The sequence below is a fragment of the Ursus maritimus genome, unplaced genomic scaffold (assembly GCF_017311325.1).
Source record: "Ursus maritimus isolate PB19 unplaced genomic scaffold, ASM1731132v1 scaffold_3, whole genome shotgun sequence".
Classification (NCBI taxonomy): domain Eukaryota; kingdom Metazoa; phylum Chordata; class Mammalia; order Carnivora; family Ursidae; genus Ursus; species Ursus maritimus.
Window position 1 is genome coordinate 7,029,692 of NW_024425563.1, and position 27,748 is coordinate 7,057,439.

Genomic DNA, 27,748 nt, shown 5'->3' on the forward strand with positions numbered 1-27,748 from the left:
TACCTCTCCAAGGTGTTTATTCAAGGTGTGTCAAAGCAATCTCTCAATAGGGCAGAATGTGGGGAGAAACCAGACCCAGATGTAAAATCTTAAATTCCATGATTTTAGAGCTGGAAGGGACTTTAAATCACCATCGTGTATCTATCTGAATTAGGAAAATGAAATCTACACGAATCGAGTGCCTTTCTCCATATCGAGTAGGTAGACAATGTTCAGCTGGGACCAGAATCCAGTTCAGGTGGTCTTCCCACCGTGCAGTCGTGCACTGAGCACCCACGTCTCTGCCAGCACAGGGCCCATGAGGGATACAAAACAAGACGTGGCCTCTGTTCTTGGGTAGCTTACTTTCTGGACCGGTTTCAAGATTTTACAGTAAATACTGACTTTGCTGATAAACACAAAGCCACATAGCTCAGTGAGATTTCATCAAATATTTTAAATGTACCTGGCAATGTTTGAGAGCATGGCAGCACACTGCTTTTGAGGCTTCTCTGACTGGCCTGTACTGATCTGCCTTCCTTAGTGGTTGATTGGTCCTCGGGGTGAAATACTTTTTAGAAGAGGCAACTTGACCAAGCTGACAAAAGTCATTGTGGATGTGTATATGATTATGGCCAGAGTTACAGTTTAAAAAGAAACTGGAGAAGGGTCGTAAAGGGAGGAGTAACACCCCAGAAAGTGAGAGATTGCTCCTTTTGCAAGATATATAAATAGTACCTTCCAGGTCCTTTATGCTAAGGACAATAAGCTCTGGTCTATAACAGTCCTAATGAAGTAGAAGTCTTTGAAGGAATCCTGTCACAAGTGGGGACACTGAGATTCTCGCCTAGCCTAATAGTACTAGAAGTGCAATCTGGGCCACATTTGCCATTCCCAAGTGAATCTACGGGCCCGCGGACCCTGATGTTGGGAACACAGGCCCCTTCCTCCTCACTACAGCTGTCTAACCCAAGAAGAGCCTGTAACCCAAGGGCAGCCAATCCAAGGGTTGGCTGGAAGCTTGTGTGACCTGGTGTAAGAAGAGGAGCTGGGCCAGAACCCCTGCTTTAGAATCTGAAGAACAACAAAAGAATCAGAGCCGCATGGTGTCATGGTACACAGAAACTTGTGGGAGCCAGGAGGTAGAAAAGATAGGGCACAAGAACAGATTAAATGGAAGCAAAAGATGGCAGGCAAAACGCTGAGACATCCAGCAATCGTGTGCTTCCGTAGAGCAGCCTGGATTTGACCGTCTCTCTGGTCGGGCCTGGACACCTTTCGCGATAGTTGTCATAGTGGCGCTTTCTGTGTCAGGCTCTGTGCTAAGGACTTCACACTGGCTTCCTTTCCCTCGGAGATACGGATCTCGTTCTCACTGCTTTACAGATAAGGAAACTAGGCTCCTGATGGTGAAGTAACATATGTTACTTATGATGATGCCAGGACCCGAATACAGGTCTGACTCAGAGTCTAGGCCCATTACGCTGTGCTCACCCACGTGTGTCCTTAAGTTAAGGTTCTGTGCGCTCCCCCACCCTCCTCCTCCTCCACTGCCTGCCGGTGTGACCTCACTTGAGGTCCTTTTGCTGCGAAGAGCCTGACACTTCCCTAGTTTAAGAATGTCTTGTATATGGACCCTATGAGGAGTGAGTGCTTCCTTTGTAGAGTGAACAGAACAGGGTCGAGGTATCCACCAAACACACAGAGAAATCTGATGATAGGAGTTCCTCATCTGTGAGCCATTTGGGGAAAGACTGGCTTTTACTCATTGCTACTGAATAGCCCTCAGATAGCTTTTCGTTGTCTAAGAAGCTGTGATATGGGGGGATGGGGGGGAGAAGGACTGGGGTCCTTCTGATTCTCCTCAGAGAAAATGTGAGCAGAATTTTCCATCCCATTTGGAACGAATAAAGGAACGGAGACAGTGAACGTGTTATTCTCCAGTAAGCCATAGGGTCTGATCCTGGTTGACGTAGGCATGGTTACCCAAGTCTCTCCAAAATGCTCCAAAAAGAAGCCCAGTAGAGTCCCCCCACCGGGAACTTTGCCGTCCTGATTATTAACGATGAGAAAGTTATGTGAAGCACTGCTCTAGCCAGAGCCCAGCTATGGTGTTTCCAATATCGAATATCCAGCAAAAAGGATCAGAAACTTCTCTCACTTTCTAGGCAAGCAATCAACTTCCATTTATTTTCACAACTGTGGCTGAAACAGAGGCTCATCTAACGGTGACAATGAAACACGGTAAGCAAAGAGTGAATCTGGTCATAGTCCACCTCTGGACCTACTCTGAGGAGACAGGCCTATTTGTGTGTGACAGACTTCTTAGCGCAGGGGGCAGACTGATGAAGAGCGCATTTCTGGGTTCTCCTCTTTCCTGCCTGTCTTGTCCTGACAACCAACCCTCAAGTACTTCAACTGCAGTTAAACGCAGGGGTTCTCTCAGGAGCCCTTGATGGACCAAGTTTCTCCACACACTGAAACCTTCCCGTTGGACTTAACTTTTCCACCGAGCACATTTTATGTATCTGCTCTTGAATCTTAAGCAAACAAACTCTAGAGCTGGCCTGGAGTTCTACCTGGTAGAGGATGGGTGCTGGGAGAGGAGACCAGAATGCACAGTTGAAAACCCCTGGTGTGCATGGGGCTGAGGATTAGGAGAACACCTACTTCCATCATTCTGGCCTGGCCCTGCCCATTCCCTTTCACTCAGCGTCATGGCTCTGCCTCATTGATATTTGAACCGTGTTCACACCCTGCCAAAGTTTGGGTCCCTGCTGGCTGCAGTTCCTTGCAGAAAGGACTGTGGGATCTATCTGCAGCATTTTAACCTACAGGTCTCTTTCATTAACAAGCTCCATGTCCTCATTAAATCTTTGAGTAAAAAAGAATTTCTGATGTTATCTAGACCAACATCACACCTAATGTAGGAATCCCTTTCAAGCACACCCTGGCAAATGTTTAAATGCCTCCAGAAAAGGGAGCTCACCACCTGAAGATAGTATTTTAATTCTTCTCTCTTTTAATTAGGAGACCAAGGTGCAAACCAGAGCTGGGTCTCACACCAAATTCCTAGTGGGTCAGCAGTGAAGCCAAAACCTTGGCTTTGGGAGCCCCAGAACCCCCACATTTACGCATGGTATGGGTCCAGATTCTAGCTAGAAAGCTCTCAATTCCAATATGCCAGGGTTCTGTTCATCAGTTGTCTTGGTTTGCTCTATACTGGGTTTTTTCATGGCCTTCAGACTATAAATTATGGCAGCAGACTAGGTCTCACACCCATTTCTTAGGTCTCCTGTGACCCCCGGTATTGTGCATGTCACGGAGTCGATGTCTCATAAATGCACTCATTCTAAAGAGCAGCGCGTTCAGACAGAGCCTTCCCAGGAGCGAAGGCTAACACTTTTCCTAGTGTGTTTAGGCAGAGCTAGGCTGGGTGAAGCTTGGGCTGGGTGATAAGGAAAAAATGGGTCTCTCCCTTATCATTTCATCAAGAAAGTGTTCTAACTACTTGCAGACCTTGTTTCCAGGCATCTTGAAAAGATTCAGGGGAAACAGAGTATAGGAATAAACAGCTTTACTGCCCAAGACTTAGGGCAATCTCTGTCTCCCACCTCAGGCTCGCAGCAAGAGTAAAACAAATCGAGTTCAGTCAAGTTTCAACAAGAATGTCTCTGCTCTGATTTAGGGGTCTTATTTGGCTTTGCCTGGATAGAAGCCAGAGATAGAGAATTTTGGCAGAAGAAATGTGTCACAAGTTTTATTTTTTTTTTCTGTTTTTTGCTTAATTTCTAGAGGTTCACTTTTTTCCTTTCACCAGGCTCATTTTGCAGATGAAAATTTGCAGTCTCTAAAGGGAAAGGGACTTATGCCCAACTGCAAAGCTGCTGAGGAGTAGGACCACACTCAGAAGCTCTCCTCTGACTGAATGTCCCCAAAAAAGAACACATGGTAGCCAAGGTCCCTAAGAGCAGACCAAGCAGCAAGAGGCTGTCCTTGTCTGTATGTGGTGCTTAGCGCTCAGGGATCTACAGAGTTCCTCAATCTGCCCGATGCCAACAGGGAGAGTCAGAAGGGGTGCACACACACTGTGATGGCCCCAGAAAGCTGCATTATAGCACATCGTCTCACTACGGAGGAAATGAAAGCTGAGCTCCACTGGCACTTTGTGAAGCTCATAACGCTTCCGGAAAGTGCTGTGATCTTTTCTGCTGAGAACTGTCAAGAATATGAGACACCAAGAACAGAAAAATCAGCTTATTAGCTTGGAAATACGGAAAAATTTGACGTAAATGACTCCTTATAAGAAACATGGTTCAGGCACAAATTTTAGGCTGTTCTGGGCTAATTTCGCTGGGCTCTCTAGATTTTAAAGCTAGCGCTGAGAACACTGCTCCCACTTTTTTAACCAGGACCTCGGCAAATGTTCCTGGCAGTTTAAATGCCAGTAAGAGCCTGAATTCTGCAAATCAAACTATTCAAAGAACTGTTCTCCTTAAGAAACTTCAAAAGTCAGACTTCTTGCCCCCCAATATTAAACAAAATGTGTTAGAAGAATTAATCTAGGAAACCTAGGGAGGCAGTCTTGAGTTATCATTTCGGGAGAGGCAGCACATGAGCACATGAGCAGACTAGCTCCTATCAGGGAGAAGCAGTACCGTGGCCTGAGGCTCCAGCACTCTCCTCTAACAACCATCTTACCATCAGGGAATTAATAAGGTTCCATTAAACATCCTCATGCCTCAAGATGGGCTTCGGATTCTGGAGGCTCTTCCCATGCACCTGTCTCTACCTAGAGCCACAATCATTATCAATTTACATATCACCCTGTGATGGATTAACAGGGGTCAAATCTTGCTTTCCAACCTCTGCAACGTTCTTATATAACTTCTGTTTAGGTAATACTTTTGTAAAGATCGGGATGCTGGGCTCCCTTCCAGGTCTTTCTGGGTTTCAAAATGTGGTGTTCTTGTGATGTTGTGAAGTTCCAAAATTCCAGCATGTCTCTCGTCAAGTGTCTAAGATCCCAAATTCCTCGACGGGCCACATAGCGATTACTGCAGGGGGTGGAGGGGCTCGCGGGCACAGATAACCGGTGAGCACAGATAACCATGAAAGGAGCGAGGTTTACAAAACTCCCCCTCCGCTCCCTTCCCCATACCACTGGCTGGCCTCTAGACCTTCGGTGTTAACGGCTAGGCCGGAGGTCTCGAGCCCAGGGAGGAGGGGCCCCGGGGGTTCGGGCGGCTGTCCGGACGGGTCACTGTCGCCCCCGCAGCCTCCACTGTGGCCCGAGCGCAGGTGGTCCTTGAGCGTCTGCTTGTAGCGGAAGCTGCGGCCGCAGTAGGCGCAGGGGTAGGGCCGCTCGCCCGTGTGGATGCGCTGGTGCTTCATGAGGTGGTGCTTGCGGATGAAGCTCTTGCCGCAGTGCGCGCAGCTGAACGGCCGCTCGCCCGTGTGCAGCCGCCGGTGGTTCAGCAGGTGCTCCTTGCGCATGAAGCTCTTACTGCAGTCAGTGCACGGGTACGGGCGCTCGCCCGTGTGGATCATCTGGTGGCGAATCAGGGCCGAGTGGCCGTTGAAGTCAATGCCGCACTGGGGGCAGGAGAAAGGCCGCTCCTGCGCGTGGCCCCGCTGGTGCAGCAGGAGGCTGATCTTCAGGCTGAAGCTCCTGCCGCACTGCGCGCAGCGGAACGGCCTCTCGCTGGCGTGAGCGCGCCGGTGGCTGGTGAGTCGCGCCTGGTCGGCGAAGCGCTTGGGGCAATCGGGACAGGGGAAGGGGCGCTCGGTGCTGTTGTGGACCCGAAGGTGGTAGGTGAGTCTCGACGGGTGCGTGAAAGTTCTGGCGCAGTGTGGGCAGGTGGGGGGCGTCTCGCTAGCGTGGGGCTGGGAGCTGCTGCTGAGGTCAGCCTGCTGGGGAAAGTGCTTAGGGCACTGGGCACAGGATAAGGGGTGCTCACCTGTGTGGCTGCACTGGTGAGTCAGCAACATGTCTTGGCTGAGGCTCTTGCCACAGTGGTGGCAGGAGAATACCTGCTCCCCAGCTGGAGGTGGCAGGGGGTAGCTACCCAACTGAGTAAAAGTCACTTGGCCCTCAGAGGCTTCGGCCAGGTCAGTGGCTGGACGTCCAAAAGGCGCCATGGATGCCGACGGCTGGCTTTTGAAAGCTACATCTGAAAAAGTATCCTTTGCTGGTGGTGGTGGAGAAGAGAAGGCCACTGGGACCTCTGGGCACAAGGAGGCTCTGGCAAGGCTTTCGGCTTTGATGACGAGCTCTTCATCTGAAAGAAAGGACTCAGAGTCACACCTGTCAACAGCTGTCTCGTGGTAACTCCCGGTAATCCCACCCAGCTCTAGCCGAGTGCTCCGAGCTCTTAATTGGCTCAGATAGGAAGCTCGGTGGAGGTCTGAGATAATCATCAAGGCATGTAGAGTCCCTGCGGCAAATCATCAGAGAGCTCACCGCGGGCCCTCTTCAATGCCCCCTGCTCCGAAAAGGAGAAACCCCGGCAGCCACCTTACCAGCGCTCCTTTCATTAGGTCTCTCCTCTGCTCCCGGACTTTGAGTCCGCTGCCTTTTGTGACGAGGCCTAAAATTATTCATTCACCTGCTCCTACTTCTCTTCAGTTTGCCAGATAAATCCTTCATGACTGTTAGCTCTCCTTACTTTCCCTGAAAATCAAGCCCATGTTTCTGCCTCTGCATCTCTGCTCATTCTGCCCTCCCTTTTGTAGCGTGCATCCCTCTCCTCCCATCTTCCCAAAGTATCCCCGACCTTATCACACCAATCTTAGAAGGCCCAATTCTGGCTTCACAGCCTGCTGTGGGCCTTATCTAGACACCCAAACTAAAACTGACGTATGTTCTCCAAACTCCTCATTTCTTTTATAGAAGTTATCCGTCCCACTCACCCTGGAGACTTAACAGTAGGCACGCCCAGTACTGATGTGTGTGTGCCCGATATAAATATCCCAAGGAGCAGAAACGGTTATTTTTTATTTCTGTTTCCTAGAGTCTAAAAGAACATGGGGAATAGAAGATATTTAAAAATAGGCTGCATTAAGTCATATAAATGACTGGGTTCCTTCTGGCCTTGAGATTCTCTTCTACAATTCAGATGGCAAAATACAGATGGCGCTCAGGATCTTGGAAAGAAGCTATTTGCTGCTCCTGCCATCAGTTTGTCCTGAGGGAGAGCTCGTCGTCCACATTTGTGCCTCTCCAAGGATACTCTTGTCGCTAAGGCCAGTCTCTTCCCATTTTTGTTCTATCCTTTTCGACACAAGCCTCAAGTGTTCTTCGGTCTTTCCCCGTTCTCAAGCCTTTGGTCCCTCTGTGTGCACTTATTTTTCTTCTTCTAACAAATCTACTTTGTCTTTATACTTAAAAGAGTGTGTTTTCTCACTTAAAATTTATCTTGGTCTGATCTCATTTTCATCTTTCACTTACTTGAGCCTGTCTTTTCTCCCCTTTCCCATTCTTCTTCCACTTCCTTGCCTCCACAACCCCCTCCTGTCTGCGGCTTCCTCAGTTGGTCTTGCCCTAAGCGGAGGCTGGGTGGGGATTCCTCACTCACCAGCATAGGCGCCCTTGTGCATGTCACTCTCCTTGGTCTCCTGTGGGGCCCCCACCTGGGGCTCTTCCTCTTGTTTGATCCAAGACAGAATATCTGATGTTGAAATGCCAGGCTCTATTTGGGGGGAAAAAGAGAATGGCTTTCAGGGTTCGACTCGGAAAGTGAAAATGATCATGTGGACTTGTTGAACACAGTCTTGCCCAAATATTTATCTCTAATTACAAAACCAAAACTGAACCAGCCTTTAAAAGAAAGCATACAACAGCTGGAGAACCAGTTCAAAATGAAGCCAAATTCACGTGTTTTTACATGATATACTCAACTTGAGTGACTGTTTTCATTTTAAGACAAATCGTAGTTTTCATTTTGGAGAGGACACCCTGACACGCACCTAGAATTAGTCAGCAGTGCTTTCCATTTTGTTAGTACTCGCACTTCCAAAATGTTTTCATTTGCTCTCACAGCTTTTTTTAATGAAATAATGAAGCAGGGACTATTTTCTCCATTTCGGTAGAGAGGGCCCCCAGAGGTCAAATACATTGCCAGTAAGGAAGTATTTATGGTGAAATGCTGTATTATCAAAAGTTTGCTTTAGGGGTGCCTGGGTGGCTCAGTCGTTAAGCGTTTGCCTTCAGCTCAGGGCATGATCCCGGCGTTCTGGGATCGAGCCCCACATCAGGCTCCTCCACCGGGAGCCTGCTTCTTCCTCTCCCACTCCCCCTGCTTGTGTTCCGTCTCTCACTGGCTGTCTCTCTCTCTGTCAAATAAATAAATAAAATCTTTAAAAAAAAAAAAGTTTGCTTTAAAATATAACAAGAAGGGGCGCCTGGCTGGCTCAGTCAGTTAAGTGTCTGCCTTCAGCTCAGGTTGTGATCCCAGGGTCCAGGGATCGGGCCTTGCGTCAGGCTCCCTGCTCAGCCAGGGAGCCTGCTTCTCCTTCCCCCTCTGTGATCTCTCTCACTTTCAATCTCTCTCAAATAAATAAATAAAATCTTTAAAAAATAAAATAAAATAAAATGTAGCAGGAAAAAAGCAGAAGAAGCCAAGACTGACCAAAAAAGTTTTTCTTAGATGTTAATTAAAAAACAAAGACATTCCCAGAATTACAAAGTCAGGTCCATTTAAACACAGATCTGACTCCTTAGAAACATAATTTTCAGGTTCCCAATTCTGGATTCTAACAGATCATATTACTTCTGCCTATTAAATGATACAGCTCATTGTTTCCTGAACCCCCAGGGAGAGGGGAGAATAGTCTTTGTGAGTCCCTCAGGCCTGGATGGGGGGGTCTTTTGGAAAGAAAAAAGAACAGCCTGTAAAGGCTTTGCACATAACATGGCTCATTTGGTCAGTACAGAAACAGCTGCGTGTGCTATTCCAGCCAAGGCCTATATAGCCTTTTTTGGCCTAAAAGGACAAGCTGGCAAGCTGACAAGGTGCGGAGAGAAACTCAAACTATATTATTTCTCAAAAAAGCCTTATAGGCAGGTTCTGGTTTTATGTGTAGCAAATAGTCAGAACTCACTGTTTTGCCCAAAGCCTTTTAAATCAAAGACCACTGAAATCTAAAGGTGTGCCCAAAGCAGAAATATGAGGTTGGACAAGGCTGAGGCCCAAAAGACTGGCAGGTTGTGCGGCGAGACTGGGAAGATACAGGTTTTGGCCCGCACAGCAGACTGCTTTTCCAACTCCCTACTTTAAACTACAGGATGAAATGTATTAAACATAGTCCAACCTTATCTTTCTTTTCTCCCAGATTTTATACCCACACACGTCCTTATATATAAAGAGAAAAGCAGGAGGGGACAGACTGGGTTTAAGGAAGAGGATCTTTTCGCAGATACCCAGAGGATGAACTTTCTATTCATCAAAACCATGAGACTTTTAAAATGCATAATTGCTTCTCTTCATCAATTTTCTTTTTTTGTTTTTTTAAAGATTTGATTTTTATTTATTCGACAGAGAGAGACAGCCAGCGAGAGGGAACACAGGCAGGGGGAGTGGGAGAGGAAGAAGCAGGCTCTTAGCGGAGGAGCCTGATGTGGGGCTCGATCCCAGAACGCCGGGATCACGCCCTGAGCCGAAGGCAGACGCTTAACGGCTGCGCCACCCAGGCGCCCCCTCTTCATCAATTTTCTGAATGAGTTAGTGCTCTAGAAACCTCCCAATGTCAATCACATGGTTTTGACCTTTTTTTTCTTTTTTTCTTTTTTTTTTGGTTTATCATTATGTACTCATAGAATGTTATCTGGTAAGTTTTAGTCCATTGCTCAGATTGTCCCTTCTTTGGCCAACAGGAGTCCCTTCAGAGCAGCTCTGTCTTTTCACATCATCAAACATCTAGTTCCCTTCATTTCTGGTGTGACAGATTATCTAGGTTCATCCTGTACATTTCCTGCTTCATGCACACAATCACTGATCTGAGAAATGGAATTCAGAGACTGCAATCTGGATGATAAGGACGCGAACTGCTCATAGGTTGTTGTTGCTTCTAGCTCCTCTCCATGGACAGAGCTATTAAAATACGTATCTTCTAGAAAAAGTGTCAAGAGTTTATGTTAATATTTATGATTCATATTTAAGATTACAGGGTTTTAATTAAATCCTTTGATTTTATACTTGTGTCTTTTCTCCCTTACCCTGAAAATTTTGGTTCTTGATGACATTAACATAATCTTTCGCTTTATCTGAATACTTGTGTCAAAATAATACCAATATTATAAACAAAAATATGAACTCAATTTAAGATTATCTTGTGAGGGGCGCCTGGGTGGCACAGTGGTTAAGCATCTGCCTTCGGCTCAGGGCGTGATCCCGGCGTTCTGGGATCGAGCCCCACATCAGGCTCTTCCACTATGAGTCTGCTTCTTCCTCTCCCACTCCCCCTGCTTGTGTTCCCTCTCTCGCTGGCTGTCTCTATCTCTGTCAAATAAATAAATAAATAAATAAATAAATAAATAAAATCTAAAAAAAAAAAAAAAGATTATCTTGTGATTCTTTTAGTCTTCAGGATATATCCCTCTAGGGATATATAGTTAAAATATTATGTTTAGTCATTTGAAAGAAATCTATTCTATGTATTTATGTTACACACCTATCATACAGTAATTATTTCAGCCTGTGCCTGATTTTTTTAAATTTTTGTTTTTTAAATTATGTAAAATATTTATAAGGTTCCAAAATCAAAACTATAAAACAAGATACATTCAGAGAGGACTAGCTTCTACCCCAAATCTACCTCTTCTTGTATAGGTAATCACTCTTACTGGTTTTTGTTTTATTTTTCCGTTGTTTCTTTGTAAAAATATAAGCAAATATATATACATCTTCATTTTCCCCCCTTTATATGGCATACTATCCAAACTGTTCTGTACCCCAGTATCTTACTTGAAAATACATTCTGGGCATCTGTGTATAGCAGTACACAGAGATCTTTCTCATTCTTTTTTATAGCTGTACCATGTAGCAGTACCACTGTTTATTCGAGAGTGCCCTATTGATGGGTATTTGGATTCTTTCCAATCTTTTGTTACATTAGTCAGGAGCCAACCATAAAAGCTATGGAAGGGTAAAAAAGCAACCCAGTTCTCCAGAAATGTAAATGGCTGTTGCTATTAGAACCCACTGGGTAAGTATATCTTCACTGAACTTGGGAAATCCCAGGAGGCTAACCCTTCCTGTTGAATAATGATGCTAAAAGTTCCTCTGGTCATTTAACTAGATCAGTACAACTAACGAAATATCGATTTGATTAAATAAATGGGGCTTGGCACTATTGTCATAGAATGCACAGCATACTGTAGTGTCTGCTATCATTTGGTGGGAGTAGTGGCAGTAGAGTCTGAGGACCTTTTGAAAGTGAAATGAAGGAGAAGACCCTGAACACTGTGATGGCCTGACACAGACACCTGCATGGTGACAGTATTTGGCAACTGCCGGCCAGGCCACCACAACAGCTCACACAGCACAGCCCTCACAGGCCTGAGGAGCCCCAATAGTGGATACTTACAGAAACCCGGAATGAAAGTAAAATCATGGGCTCATGCCAGCAGCAGGCTTTGGAGAAAGCCAGAGAATAGAGAAAAACTGAATACTAATCAGGTAGAAGGAAACGGAAAAATGCCAAGGTTCTAGGTTTGAGAGGAAGTTAGAAAAGCTGAGGGGTGCCTGGGTGGCTCAGTCAGTTGAGCTTCCGACTCTTGATTCTGGCTCAGGTCATGACCTCAGGATCATGAGATCAAGCCTTGCATAGGGCTCTGGGCTCAGCAGGGAGTCTGCTTGAGATTCTCTCCCTTTGCCCCTTATTCTGCTCGTGCTCTCTAAAATAAATAAAAATCATTTTTTTTTTTAAAGATTTTATTTATTTATTTGACAGAGATAGAGACAGCCAGCGAGAGAGGGAACACAAGCAGGGGGAGTGGGAGAGGAAGAAGCAGGCTCATAGCAGAAGAGCCTGATGTGGGGCTCGATCCCATAACGCCGGGATCACGCCCTGAGCCAAAGGCAGACGCTTAACCGCTGTGCCACCCAGGCACCCCATAAATAAAAATCATTAAAAAAATTAGAAAAACTGATTACAAGAAAATATGAAAATTCAATGTCTACACTGGTTGAATGTCATTTTAACTATGAGGAAATCTGATTGTGTGTGTGTGTGTGTGTGTGTGTTTTAAACAGGTAAGGACCCATGCTGTCTGAAAAGAAGCTGGAACCCTGAGGTTCTGGAATATGTACAAAGGTATAAACCGAGTTAAAATGGTGCTGAGATTAAGCAGACAACAAACAATACTTGACACATGAAACAACCATTGGTAAAAATACAAAAACTTTCTTTTGAAACTTTCTCGGAAACCGGTGTGGGACTAAAACTTGCCAGGTGAATGTGTTAAGTATTGTGTAGTAAGTTAAACCTCTAAGTTTTATCACTGCCAGGATGATTCTTGTTCTCAACCAGGATAAACTAAAATAAAAGGATTATCATATTGGGAAGTGCCTTAATCACTGATTTTGTTTAGGAAAAGATGGCCTCACTGGACTAGAGTGAACAGGTGTAGACAGGGGAACATGGCGATGTACCCGCAACAATGACCATGAAGTCTCCCCACAACTGCAAGATTTAGAAATGAATTCGCTTTACTTCTAGGTCATTCTACAGTCTTGGCGTGAGTTCATGGCTTCTGAACCAAAAGAAAGGCAAAGATAATGGACTTCCAGTAATTATTCCATTTGAATTCCTGGGTCAAGTTTTTCTCCAAAGAATTCTAAAAACTTGGTAGTTCAATATTCAAACTATTAGTGACCATATAATGGCCACACACACACAGCTGGTCTGCTCTTGGCCCTAGTGATACAGTCAAAGAACGGCAGAAAATCTCAAGATTATATTTTTCTGTGTTCTCCCATTCACTACTATTCTCCACTAATTGTATGCAATTTTATCCAAGATACTAGGCATCAATAACTATTCCCTAGGGAGATATGATAATTTTTCTTTCCCTTCATTGGATTCAGATGATGGGCATAGAGACAGAATGTAAAATTAATTCCAAGATATTTGGACATAAAAAGGAAGGGGTGTCACATGGTACCATTACTATCCTCATATCCATTCTACCCATTCTACCTATATATTTAATTATAATGCGTAGCTCTTCTAAAGCTCCAAAATGAAATACAATAATAAATTATGGGCTTTATGTTTTAAGAAATATGGACAAAATCCAAATGTATTTTAGAAAATTGAGGTTTCTAAAAGTACATCAATATTCCAATATAAACACACTGGACTAACAACAAATTACACTGTATGTGAAAATTGATTTTTAAAACTATGATGTTATTTTAGAGAAGAGAAGCTGCTTGCTGAAAAGCAAAAAAAAAAAAAAAAAACTTTGGGTATAGAGATTACTTAATTAAAAAACAACTCTAAATGAAGAATAATCTATCAAAAAGATATTTTATTAGTTATATCACTAAAGTGGCCTAGAATTAGTACCTCTGCCTAGTATTTGTGTGGAACAATCTGTTACGAACCCTAATAAGCAGACAGTTTACTACTATTCTCTAGTGAAAGGAATCGGGATTTTTTTTGCGTGTATTAGGAGAAAGAAAATCTGAGAGGCAGCCTGAGACTGCCTGCTGTCAGAAGGGCCAGCCAGCAAGGTTTACATCCCTATGCTGACAGAAATCTTCTCCTCGATGTTAGGAGTGCCTCACCAGGCCTAAACCGTTTGTGCAGTGTAGTGAATGCTGAACGTCTGTCTTCCTTCCAGGAGTCTAGAATTTTGGTATGTGTGAGGCAGAGGATGCCTACGTGACCAGCTCACAGCGAAACCCCTGGATGCTGAGTCTCTAATGAGCTTCTCTGGGAGGCAACACTCTGCACATGTTGTCACAACTCATTGCTGGAGGAACAGCATGTGTCCTGTGAGACTTTACAGCAAGAGGACTCTGGAAGGTTGCCCCTCATTCCCTCCAGACTTTGCCTTGTGCGCCTTTTATCTTCGCTGGTTTTGCTCTGTATCCTTTTGCTGTAATAAACCTTAACCCCAAGCAAGACTTTATGCTGAATCCTGTGTGTCCTCCTACTGAAGGACAGAACCTGGGGGTGGCCTTGGGGACCCCCAGCACAGCCTAGAGCATGTCTCTGTGTGTGTGTGTATGTGTGTGTGTGTGTGTGTATATATTTTCTTAAGATTCTATTTAAGAGAGAGAACGCGCGCGCGCACGCGCACGAGTGGGGGGAGGGGCAGAGGAAGAGGGAGAAGCAGGCTCTCTGCTGAGTGCAGAGCCAAACTTGGGTTTTGATCCCTGGACCCCGAGTTCATAACCTAAGCCAAAGTCAGACACTTAACCAACTGAGCCACCCAGGTGCTCCTGGAGTATATATATATATTTTTTAAAGATTTTATTTATTTTTGTGACAGAGAGACAGCCAACGAGAGAGGGAACACAGCAGGGGAGCGGGAGAGGAAGAAGGAGGCTCCCAGCGGAGGAGCCTGATGTGGGACTCGATCCCAGAACGCCGGGATCACGCCCTGAGCCGAAGGCAGATGCTTAACGACTGCGCTACCCAGGCGCCCCTCCTGGAGTATATTTTTAAAGGCAACAAGTACTGAGGCGCCTGGGTAGCACAGTCTGTTAAGTGATCAACTCTTGATTTTGGCTCAGGTCATGATTTCAGGGTCATGAGATCAAGCCCTGTGTCGGGCTCCACACTCAGTAGGGAGTCTGCTTGAGATTTTCTCTCTCCTTCTACCCCTGTCCCCCACTCACACATGCTCTCTCAAATAAATAAATAAATCTTAAAAAAAAAATACGCATGCCTGGGTGGCTCATTGAGTTAGGTATCTGACTCTCGATTTTGGCTTAGATCATGATCTTGGAGTCATGGGATTGAGCCCTACAGCGGGCTCCTTGCTCAGCGCAGTCTGCTTGTCCCTCTTCCTCTGCTCCTCCCCCTACTCTCTCTCTCAAATAAATAAATAAATAAATAAAATTTAAAAAATGCTATATATTGATCAGTCCAAATCATCTGAATCCTATACTCAAGTTCTAGTAAATATCTAGGTCGATAATCAGCAACGTAAGCTAAAACTACACAGAATCAAACCAAAGCATTAAAGAAATTCAATGCCTACACTGCTTGTTTTAATTTTATGTGAACATGTATTAACATATTTGGTTGACCACCCACAAATGGAGTCTCAAAAACCATGGTAAAAATGAACTGACAAGATGGCAGCTAAATGAAACTTTCATATATCATTACAAAACCAAGTTACTTACATCTCTGCCATGTGTCCCCAAAAGTGAATGACACACTAATTTATACTAGCTGAAAACTATGTCAGATAACTAATAATGTAAACTAAGGAGTAATTTCCAATAATTACTGTAATCAAGTCACCCATCTTTCTGATATGATTTTAGATTTACTGTTTATATCCATGATATAAAGTTAATCAAGTTCACCTGTTACATTGCTTAATACAATCACCCACACATTCCTTTTTTTTTTTTTTTTAATTTTATTTATTCATTAGAGAAAGAGAGAGCACAAGCAGGGGGAACAGCAGGCAGAGGGAGAGACAGAAGCAGGCTCCCTCCCTGCTGAGCAGGGAGCCCGACATGGGGCTCGATTCCAGGACCCTGGGATCATGACCGGAGCCAAAGGCAGACACTTAACTGACTGAGCCATATTCTTAATAATATGTATGGGGGCGCCTGGGTGGCTCAGTCAGTTAAGCATCTGCCTTTGGCTCAGGTCATGATCCCGGGGTCCTGGGATCAAGCCCCAAGTCAGGCTCCCTGCTTTGCGGGGAGCCTGCTTCTCCCTCTCCCTTGCTGCTCCCCCTGCTTATGCTTGCTCTCTCTCTCTGTCAAATAAATAAATTTTAAAAATCTTAAAAAAAAAATGTGTGTGACAGATAACATGCATTCCTCAAAAGTCAGAGAATGTTAAGTAAATTGTATGTAAACTGTATGTAGTTAATTGTATGTAAAATTTGCCTCAAAAGAAAAAAATATCAAACTCTAGGTTAATGATATTCATACTGAACTATTTATAGGGGAAATGTATTAATGTCTTTATTGATTTGGAAATACATTGAAAATAGTATGGATTGATAGGGACGCAGAGATGGATAAATATGGGCTATCGAAGTAGAGTAAATTATTAGTGGTAGACTCTAGGTAGTAGGTATCTAGGTATTCACTGTAAAATTATTTCAACTTTTCTCTCTGGAAATTTTTGTAATAAAATGTTAGGAAAAAAAGCATATGGGAGAGGGGAGTAGGCTGTAGGAAAAGTTCATCTGATAGAGATGTCTGAAGGGTGAACTTTCTGTGAGCTTTCTATCCAGCAAAGAACAAAATGATGAGCTTTTTCTGAGAGCAGAGGTGGGACTTGAGAGAAATAATACAACTGGACTTGGGTGAGCAGTTTTTCCCACACAGTATCAAGTAGCTACCAACCAAATAAACTAGGGAGAGTTCACTAATGCTGGCTGGCTCCCAAACCAGGCAAAGTCCGCTTGGCCCCGGTGGACATCCTCGGGCTCCGCTGGTTCAGTGCAGACTCCCAGCCCGCCCCCAGCATTTCTGAACAGCTGGGTGTACATTCACTGAAGCCACTTCCCTTCATATGAGCATAACTGCTTCCCCTGCCATCTAAGGACATATTTATTTTACTAAATAATTCTCAGAACTTTGTCATGGAATACCATTAACAGCCGTCAGAGGCATGGTACTGATGGAAGAAGGCAAAGGACCAGCAATCTCTAAGTGCTCTCTCCTATTTAAATGCCTGAAGATCCATTCACGGTCTAGCTGCTTTAGCATGGAGAGGCTCTGGAAGCCCCAATCCCTGCTTACTCGGTTCTGAGCCGCTGTCTCCGACCAGGAAAGGGAGATAAGGAGTGGATAATCTCTTCTGCTACTTACCTTCGCTGGGGTCTGTGGGAATCTCACTTTCCTCTGGTCCTGTCTGCTCCTCTGTATTATGTTCTCCTTCTGGCTGAATCTGAGATAAGACATCAGGTTGATTCATGGCATAATCTAGGAGAGGAAGAAGGGAAAGGGGGGATGACCAAGAGATCAATGAGGATGACAATGAATTGCCATTAAGGCTGAGCTGTAGGCTTTGAGGTCCACAGTCCCAGGGGATTTCTTTCAGAATTTTTATCATTGGCCCCATCCATTCACCTCTTGTACAGATGCTGTCTCTTTGGAAAGCATGTAAGAAGAGAGGGAACGTGTGGGAAAGGCACGCGTGCCACGTTAGCACTGCCTGCCTGCTACCTTCACCGAGGGACAGGGACAGCGTGCCTCAAGGTGCAGAACAAGGCCCTTTCAAAGTGAAGGACACCCATGGAAACCACCCCGCTGGCACAGCCAGAACCCTTAGCTGCATTCTCCGTCCTGCAAATTGGCAGAAGAAGAGATTACGATTTCCCATTAAGCAAGGGCAAACTGGAAATCTTTGGCTCGCGACCAGAATGTGAAGTGTGTGAGGAGAGTGAAAATGAGGACTGCTGGAGGACAAGGGACTGTTCGAAGCCCCGTTGGAGCTGCGGTCGCCTCATTCAAAAGGTGACAGCTTGGCCTCACCCATGGAGATGAGAGACTCGTAGTTGCCCTTCATGATGTTCTTGTAAAGTTCCTTTTGCCATTCTTCCAATTTTTCCCACTCCGGAGTGGAAAAGTAGATGGAGATATCATCAAATGTCACAGGCACCTGAAATTATAATCACGCTGGGGTTAGTCCCTCCTGCTGCAATTCAGTCATGCATGAAATCTTACCGAGAGCCCACTTGTCACAAAAAGCTGTGTGAGTTGCTGGAAAGATACAGGAAAAACTGAAGGCACAGATCCAACCTCCAGGAGTTGAAGACATTTTCAAGGAGAAAGGTAATAAACTTCAGGGCTCCAAGTTTTGGGAGGTTAGAGGATATTACTTGTAAACTGTCCCTCATAGAGATAGGCACAAACGCAAAGCAGTATTTAATTCACACAACATATTCTGAATGTCCACTAAGTACAAGGCTTATCCTAATCATCAAGATTATAAAAAAACGGTTTCTGTCCCAAATAAGCATATGGTTATATTCAAATTAAAGCCATGGGCCAGAACTTTTGTGTACTGAGCTATAATGGGGCTGGGATGAGTCTATACAATACTATGAGGCAACTGGCTTATATTTTCCAACTGCTTCATTTGTGGAATTTCTTTTACCCCAAACTATAATTCCTCATTTTACACTTTGCTCAGCATCTAAAGCCAGGATGGGGACAAGTATAGATACTCAATAGCATACTTTCATCTAACATCACTACACAAGAGATTTGTGATATGTTACAAGAGAAACACACATGATAAAATAATGATAAAAATAAAGGATCAGGATGGGCTTCTGGTTCAAGACTATGAACTAACCACATATGTATTTCCCTTCCCTCCTAGAGTTCTACTGAAATGACAGTAAGTAAGATCAGCAGGGACTAAATCTAAAGCAGTGCCAAGAATGGGGAGAAGCCATCCCTGGACCAGAGTTTTTGATGAGCTTCTCACTGAGACACAGAGGACGGCCATGTGCTGGGGCTTACGGTGCGTGAGGAAGCTGCAGCTCTGTGACCACGCACAGGAGGGACTACAGCTGAGGAATCCAGAGAATTCCAAGCTCAAAGCTGGCAGAGACACGGAGTAGGAATTAAGGGGATTATAGACTGCAGTTTGAAGGTTTGTCTTTGGAATAGCAGGGATCCCCCCACTGCTATCTCAGCAGCCCTGGTAGAGCGACCGAGCAGCAGCGCTGACCCCAAAGCTGACACCGCAGACATCACCTCTAAAGAAATGGAACAGCCTCCCTGGAGACAGCATGCAGTCCCAGCGTGGGTGTTGACAACACAGCACTGCCTTACTCCTAGTCTCTGGGTGGTCCCTACACTCCTTATTTGCTCCTTGCCACAGCACCTCAAAGTGAAGCCCACCCACATCTAGCATCAGTGGAGACAGCTCTCTCCTGTAAAGGAAAGATCTCTTGGCTAAAGACTCACATGGCGGTGCCTGGGTGGCTCAGTCGGTTAAGCGTCTGCCTTCGGCTCAGGTCATGATCCCAGGGTCCTGGGATGGAGTCCCACATCAGGCTCCCTGCTCATGGGGAATCTGCTCCTCCCTCTCCCTCTGCCCCCCTCCATGTGTGTGCTCGTGCACGTACTCTATCTCTCTAATAAATAAATAAAATCTTAAAAAAAAACCCAAACCCTTTTAAACAGACTCACATGGTGGCAGAGAAAACAGGCCAGCTTCCTATGATTAATCTATTAATCAGTCAAATCCTTCACTTATGAATATATAACCTAGCATTACTCAATATTAAAAAAAAATTACAGCACCAGGATGAACAAACATTACAAACTATCCTAGAAGGAAAAAAAACCACAAACAATGAACTAACAAATCAACCAAACCTCTAATACATATTTCCAGGGAAATTCAGATATTGCATCCATTTAAAAAAATTCAGGCTGCTTCAAAAAAAGAAGCTAGAAATAAAATATTCTTTTTTTTTTTATTTTGTTATGTTAGTCACCATACAGTACATCATTAGTTTTTGATGTAGTGTTCCATGATTGTCTGCATAGACCACCCAGTGCTCCATGCGATACATGCCCTCCTTAATAGCCATCACAGGGCTAGCCCATCCCCCTACTCCCCTCCCATCTAAAACCCCGTTTGTTGCCCAGAGTCCATAGTCTCTCACAGTCCAGAAATAAATATTCTTGAAAATTAAATTGTTTAAAAATGAGAAAGGCTGGAAAGAAAGGTCAGGGAACTCTAAAAAGGTGAATAACAAGAAGGGAAAGTTAGAGACAAAGATGATAATCCAGCTTTCCAAAAAGAACAGGAGAAATGGGGATGAAATATTATAAAAATAGAATTATGGAAGAAAAGTTCCCAGAGCTGGAAAGACACCCATTTTCTGGCTGAAAGATCATACCAAGTGCCTGACACAAATATTAAAAGACCTAAATCCAGACACAACCTCAACAAATTTTAGAAAAACAAGAACAAATGGAAGATGAAAACTTTTAGGGAGAAGAAAATAGATTTCTTACAAATGGATTTGGTATTTATTTGGAATACCGAGATATTAATTTGGAATTGATCTGGCACTAAGGTTTTCATCAATGGCATTTGATGTTATGAGACAAAGGACCAATGCATTTAAAATTCTGAGAGAAACGGAATATTATTTAGCCTTAAAAAGGAAATGCTGACACTCTATAACCTGGGTGAACCTGGAAGGTGTTACGCTGAGTGAAATAAACCAGTCACAAAAGGACAAATTGTGTATGATTTCACTTATAAGAGGTCCCCAGAATAGTCAAATTCACAGAGACAGAAAGTAGAAGGGTGGGTGCCAGGGGCTGGGGCAGGAGGGCTGGGGTTAGTGTTTAATGGGGACAGAGTTTCAGTTTGGCAAGTTCTAGAGATGGCCGGTGCTGATGGTCGCACAGTCATGTGAATGTACTTCATGCCACTAAACTACATTAAACGTGGCTAAAATGGTACGTTTGATGTTGCATTTACTTTACCACGATTTTTTAAAAAAGATTTTATTTATTTATTTGTGAGAGAGAGAGCAGGAGCAGTGGGGGGGAGACAGAGGGAGAGGGAGAAGCAGACTCCCCACTGAGCAGGGAGCCCAATGTGGGGCTCGATCTCAGGACCTTGAGATCATGACCTCAGCCAAACTCAGATGCTTAACCAACTGAGCCACCCAGGAGCCTCTATTTTACCACAATTTAAAAAACCGAAACCAAGAAGAAAACTGTGGGAAAATTATTCTGAACTTGGTCCTCAAAAGTAAGGACAGAATAAGAGCATTTTCAACAAAGCAAAGATACAAATTTTACTTCCCATATTTAAAGCTTATAAATCTTCAGTATATTCTAATTTCATGAAGAAATCTTTAAGAAAAATCACGTTATTTTATATATGATTTTGGAATTTAAGATGGAGAGTTTATATTTTTTAAAAATATTTCATTTATTTGGGGGGGAGGGGCAGAGGGAGAGGGAGAATCCCAAGCGGACGCCCCACTGAGCATGGACCCTGACATGGGGCTCCATCTCACAACCCTGAGATCATGACCTGAGCCAAAACCGAGTCATGCGCCACTCAGGTGCCCCAAGAGTTTAAATGTTATCCATTTATCCAGATAAGACAATGGATACACACTTTAACTTACCTTTTCTGCTAATCTTATGGCAAATACTAAGTCTAAATTATCCCACAGAACTCCGGGAGAGGCTGCAGACACAAGTGAAACACACTGGGGAAGGTTCTCTGTCAGATGCGGACTGATGTCCCTCCGTGCAAACCTGGACAGAGGCGTCAGTCATCATTCTCTCTTCACACTCACTCTTCCCACTCACTCTTCAACCCGCCCCCTTGCAGATTTCTACACACCCCGCCCCCCATACACATGCATGGGGCCAAGAGAACTCTTGGCAAAGTCACTGGCTAGATCTGTATTGCTAAATCATATTCTGTCCTCATCTTTCTAGACCTCTCTGTAACATGCAACCCAAACAACAGCTCTCTCCTTGAATGCCTTTTGTCCTTGTCCTGTGACCCCACATAGTGCCCCCTCTTGTTCCCACTTCTCTGGCCACTCCTTTGCAGCCTCTTTTGCTGGCTCTGCCTGCTCCGGGAGCATGGTCCTTGGACTTTCTCTGGCTTCTCCACTTTCTCTGAGGCAATCACTTCCAGTCTCATGACTTACAATATGAGCTGTGCACCAGTGACTGCCAAATATTTCTCATCTTTGAGCCGTGGAGACCACTTAACATCTCTCCTGAATGTGTCACGGGCATCCCAAACCTAATACCGCCAAAAGAGAAGTCCTCATTCCTTCCCACTCCTCAACACATTCCCCATCCCAGTAAATGCCACCACCATCCATCCGGTTCTTCAAGCCAGAAGCCCAAGGGTCAGTAAACCTAAGGTGGGTTAAGAGCATATGCTCTGGAGCCAACTGGGTTATGATATCACTCTATTATTTGTATTTCCTCACTATATGATCTTGGGCAAGTTAGGGTTCTTTTTTTTTTTTTTAAGTTTATTTTAAAGATTTTATTTATTTGACAGAGAGAGCGAGCATAAGCAGGGGGAGTGGCAGGCAGAAGGTGAGGGAGAAGCAGGCTCCCTGTGGGCAGGGAGCCTGACGTGGGGCTCAATCCTCCTGACCTGAGCTGAAGGCAGACACTTAACCAACTGAGCCACCAGGCGCCCCTAGGGTTCTTATGAAAATAACTAAAGCACTTAGAACAACAAGTTCTAAGTGCGTTATCATACAGTAAATTTACAATGATCATTGTTCTTCGTTCCTGACTCTCTAATTCCCATCAGTGACTCCTACTCATCAATTCCACCAAACGTCCTGAATCTGCCCACTGTCTGTCTCCACCACTGCTACCCTCACCCAAGCTACTCTCATCCCTCCCACTGTTACAGCTGCCTACTGTTTCTCCCTGCTTCTGTTACAACCTTGACCCATCCTCCACAGAGCAGCCAAAGCAATTCGTTCAAAATATAAACCAGATATAACTCCTCTGCTTAAAACCCTCAATTTCGGGGCGCCTGGGTGGTTCAGTCGTTAAGCATCTGCCTTCGGCTCAGGGCATGATCCCAGGGTCCTGGGATCGAGCCTCACATTCCTCTGCTGGGAGCCTGCTTCTTCCTCTCCCACTCCCCCTGCCTGTGTTCCCTCTCTCGCTGGCTGTCTCTCTCTCTGTTAAATAAATAAATAAATAAAATCTTTAAAAAAACAAAAAAAAAAAACCCTCAATTTCTCTCCATTATGCCCCAAATAAAACCAATTCCTTACCTTGGTCTCCAGACCCCTATATCAGTGACTCACAGCCCCAGTTGCATATTAGACTCCACTATGGAGCGGTAAGATTTATGCTGGGGGGCCTAGGTGGCTCAGTTGGTTAAGCATCTGCCTTCAGCTCAGGCCATGATCCCAGAGTCCCGGGATCAAGCCCTGCATTGGGTTCCCTGCTCAGCAGGGAGTCTTTTTCTCCCCCAGTCCCGCCCCCCCCCACCTCATGCTTTGGTGTACACTCTGAAATAAATAAATAAAATCTTTTTTAAAAAAAAAGAAATTAATGTTTAGGCCCCATCCGGGACCCACTAAATCAGAATCCCTATCTGTGATGCCCCAAAATGTAAAAAGTCAGGGCTGAAAAACACTGCCCTGAAGACCTGACCCCTACCCACTTCTCCAGGCATATGCCTATCTCTTCACTGCACACCAGCTAATGGGCCTTTCCCCTGCCCTGAGTGCTCCACGTGTGTTTGCGTCTTCAGGACTTTGCACTGGGGATTCTCTCTGCCTAGAAAGCTCTTTCTCAGATCTTCTCACAGCTGGGTCCTTCCTGTCATTCAGTCTCAGCCTAAGTATTAGCGTCTTTATGATAGCTTCTCTGAAATCCCATCTAAAATAAATCACCAAATAGCACTTTTATTTTTATCTACACACTTAAATGGATTTATTTTCTTGTTCATTTATATTATCTTTCTCCACTAAGACTCAAGCTCCAGGGAAGCTTATATGAATTGTTCAGTGTTGTGCTTTCAGGATATAGATATGGAGCAAACAGTATGCGCTCCAGGAAACTAGCTGCCTCAAGGCTGTATTCCATAGCTTAAGAACGATATTTATTTTCTTTCGGTTTACGGGCTACTCCCTCCAGCAGGGCCGGTCCCTAGTACCACAGCACACTTCTATAAAGGATGCTGAAGGACAGGATCATGTCAACCCTCGATCTACAGAGCCCCAAACCCTTCTGTTAACCACTTATTCTACAGCTCTTCCCTTGCCCTCCTCTTTTTCACCAGAACTACCAACAGACTTAACAGGCTGATTTAAATGATACTTAATTTAGTTTCCACACCAAGATGGAGGCAAGCAGGTTAACAAAGAAAAAAGTGACTCAGAGTTAAAGGGCAGGAAAAAGCATAAGAGGAAAAAAAAATCTACCTGCCAGGTATCAACTCTGAACTGGAAAGTGTTTTCCAATCTTAAGTTTGACACTTCAGTCATTGCTAAATTGAACATGAAATGCTTCCCAAATGGATAAATAAAAAACATCTTCATCTTTCCTTTAGCCTGATTGGCGAACACTGTCCCTTCCTCATCTAAGGACTAGTGGCACCACTCTCCATCTAGAAGTGAGGGCCTTACCTTTGGGATATCGCCTTTAACGCCCGGGGGCAGGCGCAGGATCCAGAAGTTCCTGTTTCTCAGCAGGTTCTCCAAGTTCTCCAGCCGCCTCTGCAGCAGCCCGTACTCCTGCAGCAGGGTCCCCAGCACGGCCCACTTGCCCTCCAGCTGGTTCCCCAGATCAGCCACTGTCTTTTCACAGCTGGCTAGCTTCTTCTCTGCTGTCCCCGCCCGTCCTTCTAGGTGTAGGAGTCGCCGGCTGTGGACCTCCACCTTTCTCTCTATAGCCTGCACGGCTGCCACCACTGTCCACAGGGAGATGGCTGCAGTCTGCAGGTGCGCCTCGTTTGCTGCTGGGGGCGTGGGAAGAGGAAGGGGCTGCAGGGATGTAAGGCATTCAGAGTCCCATTCAGAAGTCTATATGCAGTGGAGAGATGAGACAAGACATTGAGTGTTGGAAGGAGCCCTAACCCAAACTAAAATAAAAGAAGGACTGCTTAACTGGTTAACCAGCTGAGATGACTCTAACTAGAGTTTTCATACTGCCCGCATTAAGCTTCATCTTTGTGGAGCTCATCAGCATCCAAAGCCAAGAGAATTGCTTTGGTGGTTCAGAGATGAATTAAGACAGTGAATGAGTGAGACTGGATCAAGAACTAACTTGGCATATTCCCTGGGATGCTAGGGCCCTGGAGCCAACTGTCCAGAGGCTCAGGTTGCTGCTGTCCCCTCTATTTCTGGAAAAGGCCTAAGTGCACCAGATCTTTCCAGGTTTCACTGAACTCACTGCCCTCTGATAAACACTTTATTGACATACGCTTTGGCCCTGTCCACCACCTTGTCACAAACCACAACCATACCAATCAGTAATAGCAAATTAAAGCTGAGAATGTTGAGCACGGAGAAAACACGATGGCTACTGTCAAATATTTGATGGCTATAAAACAGAAGGCAGAACAGCCTTAATATTATACTGCATATACTCCAGAGGGCAAAACTAGAACATGGAATTTTCAGGCAGGCAAATTCTGGCCTATATACATAATTTTTGAAACTAGATCTCTCCAAGAAAATAACAGGCTGCCTCATCACTGAAAATGCTGTGAAACAAAAGTGTATTAAAAAAAAAATTCTGACAACAAATAGGAGGTTGGACCAGAATGACCTCTACAAAGCCTTCCAACTCCATGAATCTGATAATGCCCTCCCTGGCCACAACCTCCCATCTCTCCAGCTCACCTGCTACTTGCTCTGCAATCCTACTAAACCCCTCACCATGTTTTCTGCTCCTGGCTTACCAGCCTGTTCCAGGCTTTGTTTTCTTCCTCAGTTGATCATTTCAACCACCTTCAACCCCTTTCTGTCTCTCTGCCTCACCAGCTCCAGCTTTGAATCCATCTAATTGTTCTTTCTCTCTTCCTGTAAGCAAGCTGGGAAACCCTACTAAAGGAAGTCACACAACAGGGAAAACTGGTGTCACCACACAGCGATGGTTTCTAAGCAAAGCAGGAATTCAATGCTGCCTGGTGCCCTCCGTGCTTCTCTTCCCATTCCATAAAGTGGCCACTACAGACCCCCAGCACACTCCTTAAAGTTTTAGTACAGCGCTTCTCAAACTAATGTGCATAAGAATCATCTGGAGATCTTGTTAAAATGCAGACTTTGATTCAGTAGGTCTGGGAGGAAAACTGCAATTCTGCATTTTGATGCTGGTGCTGCTGGTGCAGGGAGCACGTGTGGAGCACTGACTCTTGTCCACTGCAGGCCACCTCAATCTCAGGGGACAACATGGCCTCCTACTCTGATAAGAAAATTAGAGTAATGAGACTGAAACTCTCTTTTGACTTTCTCCTTTTTTTCCCCACACCCCCTCCCACTTCAGACTCATCAGTAGCTTAATCCATGCTTTCTCCCTTCCCACAGGAAAAAGTTTCATCCTATTTAAAACTAATCTCTCCACTTAGGCTGTGAATGCCAACTTCTTCCACATTTTTAGAGATATTGTTCTTTTCTCTTTATGGTATTTCAATCTCTCCCGAATCTTCTAAGATAGACCTGCACTTCTCAATATGGTAGCCACATGTGGTTACTGAGCACTTGAAATGTGGTTATTTTGATTGGGATGTGCCATAAGTATAAAATACATACCAGATTTTGCACACGCAGTATGGGGAAAAATGTAAAACTTCATTAAGTTCTTAATATTGGTTATATTATTAATATTCATTATATAACAAATTATACTGAAATATTGTGTATGCATTGGGTTAAATAAAATATACTAAAATTAATTTCATCGATTTGTTACTTTTTGAATGTGACTACTAGAAAATTTAAAGTTAAATTTGTAGTTTCCACTATATTTCTTAGATAGGGTTGGCACAGAGACATAATCATCTCTACCACACTAAAAAAATATATATATCGGAAAAAGGAAAATAAGTCTTAGGGCAGAGACTGCATTCCCCTCTGCCCTACTCCCCACCCTACTGCTACTGTTCTCTCTTTTCCTTCCCTTCTCACTTTCCAGGCACTCCTCAATTGCTCATTCTGGCCCTGACCCATAAAACGGCACTCCTTGGGGTGACTAAAGGCTTCTTAGCTGACAAACCAAGGCATGTTTCAATCCTAGGTTACTGGACCCGTCCCCGTTCGTCCTACGTGGCTCTTGTGCGCAGGGACTCTCTTGGTCATCTCTGCAGCTATAGCAACTGGGAGAGGGCTTGGCACGCCGCGGGTCTGCGGTAAACACCGGCGGAATGAATAAACACATATAAGCTTATCCCACCCTCGGAACCCGCACCAGTCCGTCATTCAGCAGCCCTGACCGAGGGCCTCCTGCGTAGCGGGCATTGTCAGATACTGGGCACTGGGGATCCCTGCGCTCACGCAGTCCTTCCTCCCGCCTCGCTGTTACCGTCCCCGCCGCCTCTGCGGTTGTGCGAGGCTCAGGTGGACGCACCGAAGGTGATTTTGTGCGGACGGCTCCCGGAGCCGAGAATGGCTGATGCAAAACCCAAACCTAGCGTACTGCCCGAAGTCTGGCGGGCTGTAGGGGGAATGACACCAAGCGGCAGGAGCCCCTCTTCACTCAGTCCTCTTTCATTAGCGGAAGAGGCGCTCTCCGCCACAAACGTCCAAATGGGAAGGGGGAGCCTGGGCCTCGCACCCAAGGCGCGGGGACTTCGCGATGGGGGAGGGGGCGCGCCCTCCCAGACCCGAGCTCGGCGTGGGCGTCTCACCCGGCGCCTCAGGCCCCTCCCCGCCAGCGGGACCCCGGTAGCGCCCGTGCTCCGGGGCCCGGCGCCTGACAGGCCGGGCGTCCCGTCCTGCCCCGCTCCCTCGGGTCCGCGGCGCAGAGCCCTAGGCGCCCAGACCGTCCCGGGCTCGCGGCGCTCGGCGCGCGGGCCGACCTTACCGGAGCCGGGGCCGCCTCAGCCATGGCCCTGCGCTGTG

General features: G+C 45.3%; 1 protein-coding gene across 1 annotated transcript; it reads right to left on the bottom strand.

The window, feature by feature from the left end:
- On the bottom strand, positions 1 to 27,748 carry ZNF398 (zinc finger protein 398). The gene is made up of 6 exons (XM_040643827.1): positions 27,711 to 27,748; positions 24,314 to 24,709; positions 17,667 to 17,793; positions 17,001 to 17,114; positions 7,557 to 7,670; positions 1 to 6,260 (listed from the first exon to the last, which is right to left on the bottom strand). The coding sequence occupies exons 1-6, from the start codon at positions 27,732 to 27,734 to the stop codon at positions 5,107 to 5,109; spliced, it is 1,929 nt and encodes a 642-aa protein (XP_040499761.1). The 5' UTR covers positions 27,735 to 27,748; the 3' UTR covers positions 1 to 5,106.

Coding starts and splice junctions, on each gene's coding strand:
- ZNF398 (XM_040643827.1), bottom strand. CDS start 27,734: ATGGCTGAGGCGGCCCCGGCTCCG. Junction 7,671..17,000: donor TCCCACAGACCCCAGCGAAG/GTAAGTAGCAGA, acceptor CCCCCCAAATAG/AGCCTGGCATTTCAACATCA. Junction 6,261..7,556: donor GCACAAGGGCGCCTATGCTG/GTGAGTGAGGAA, acceptor CCTTTCTTTCAG/ATGAAGAGCTCGTCATCAAA.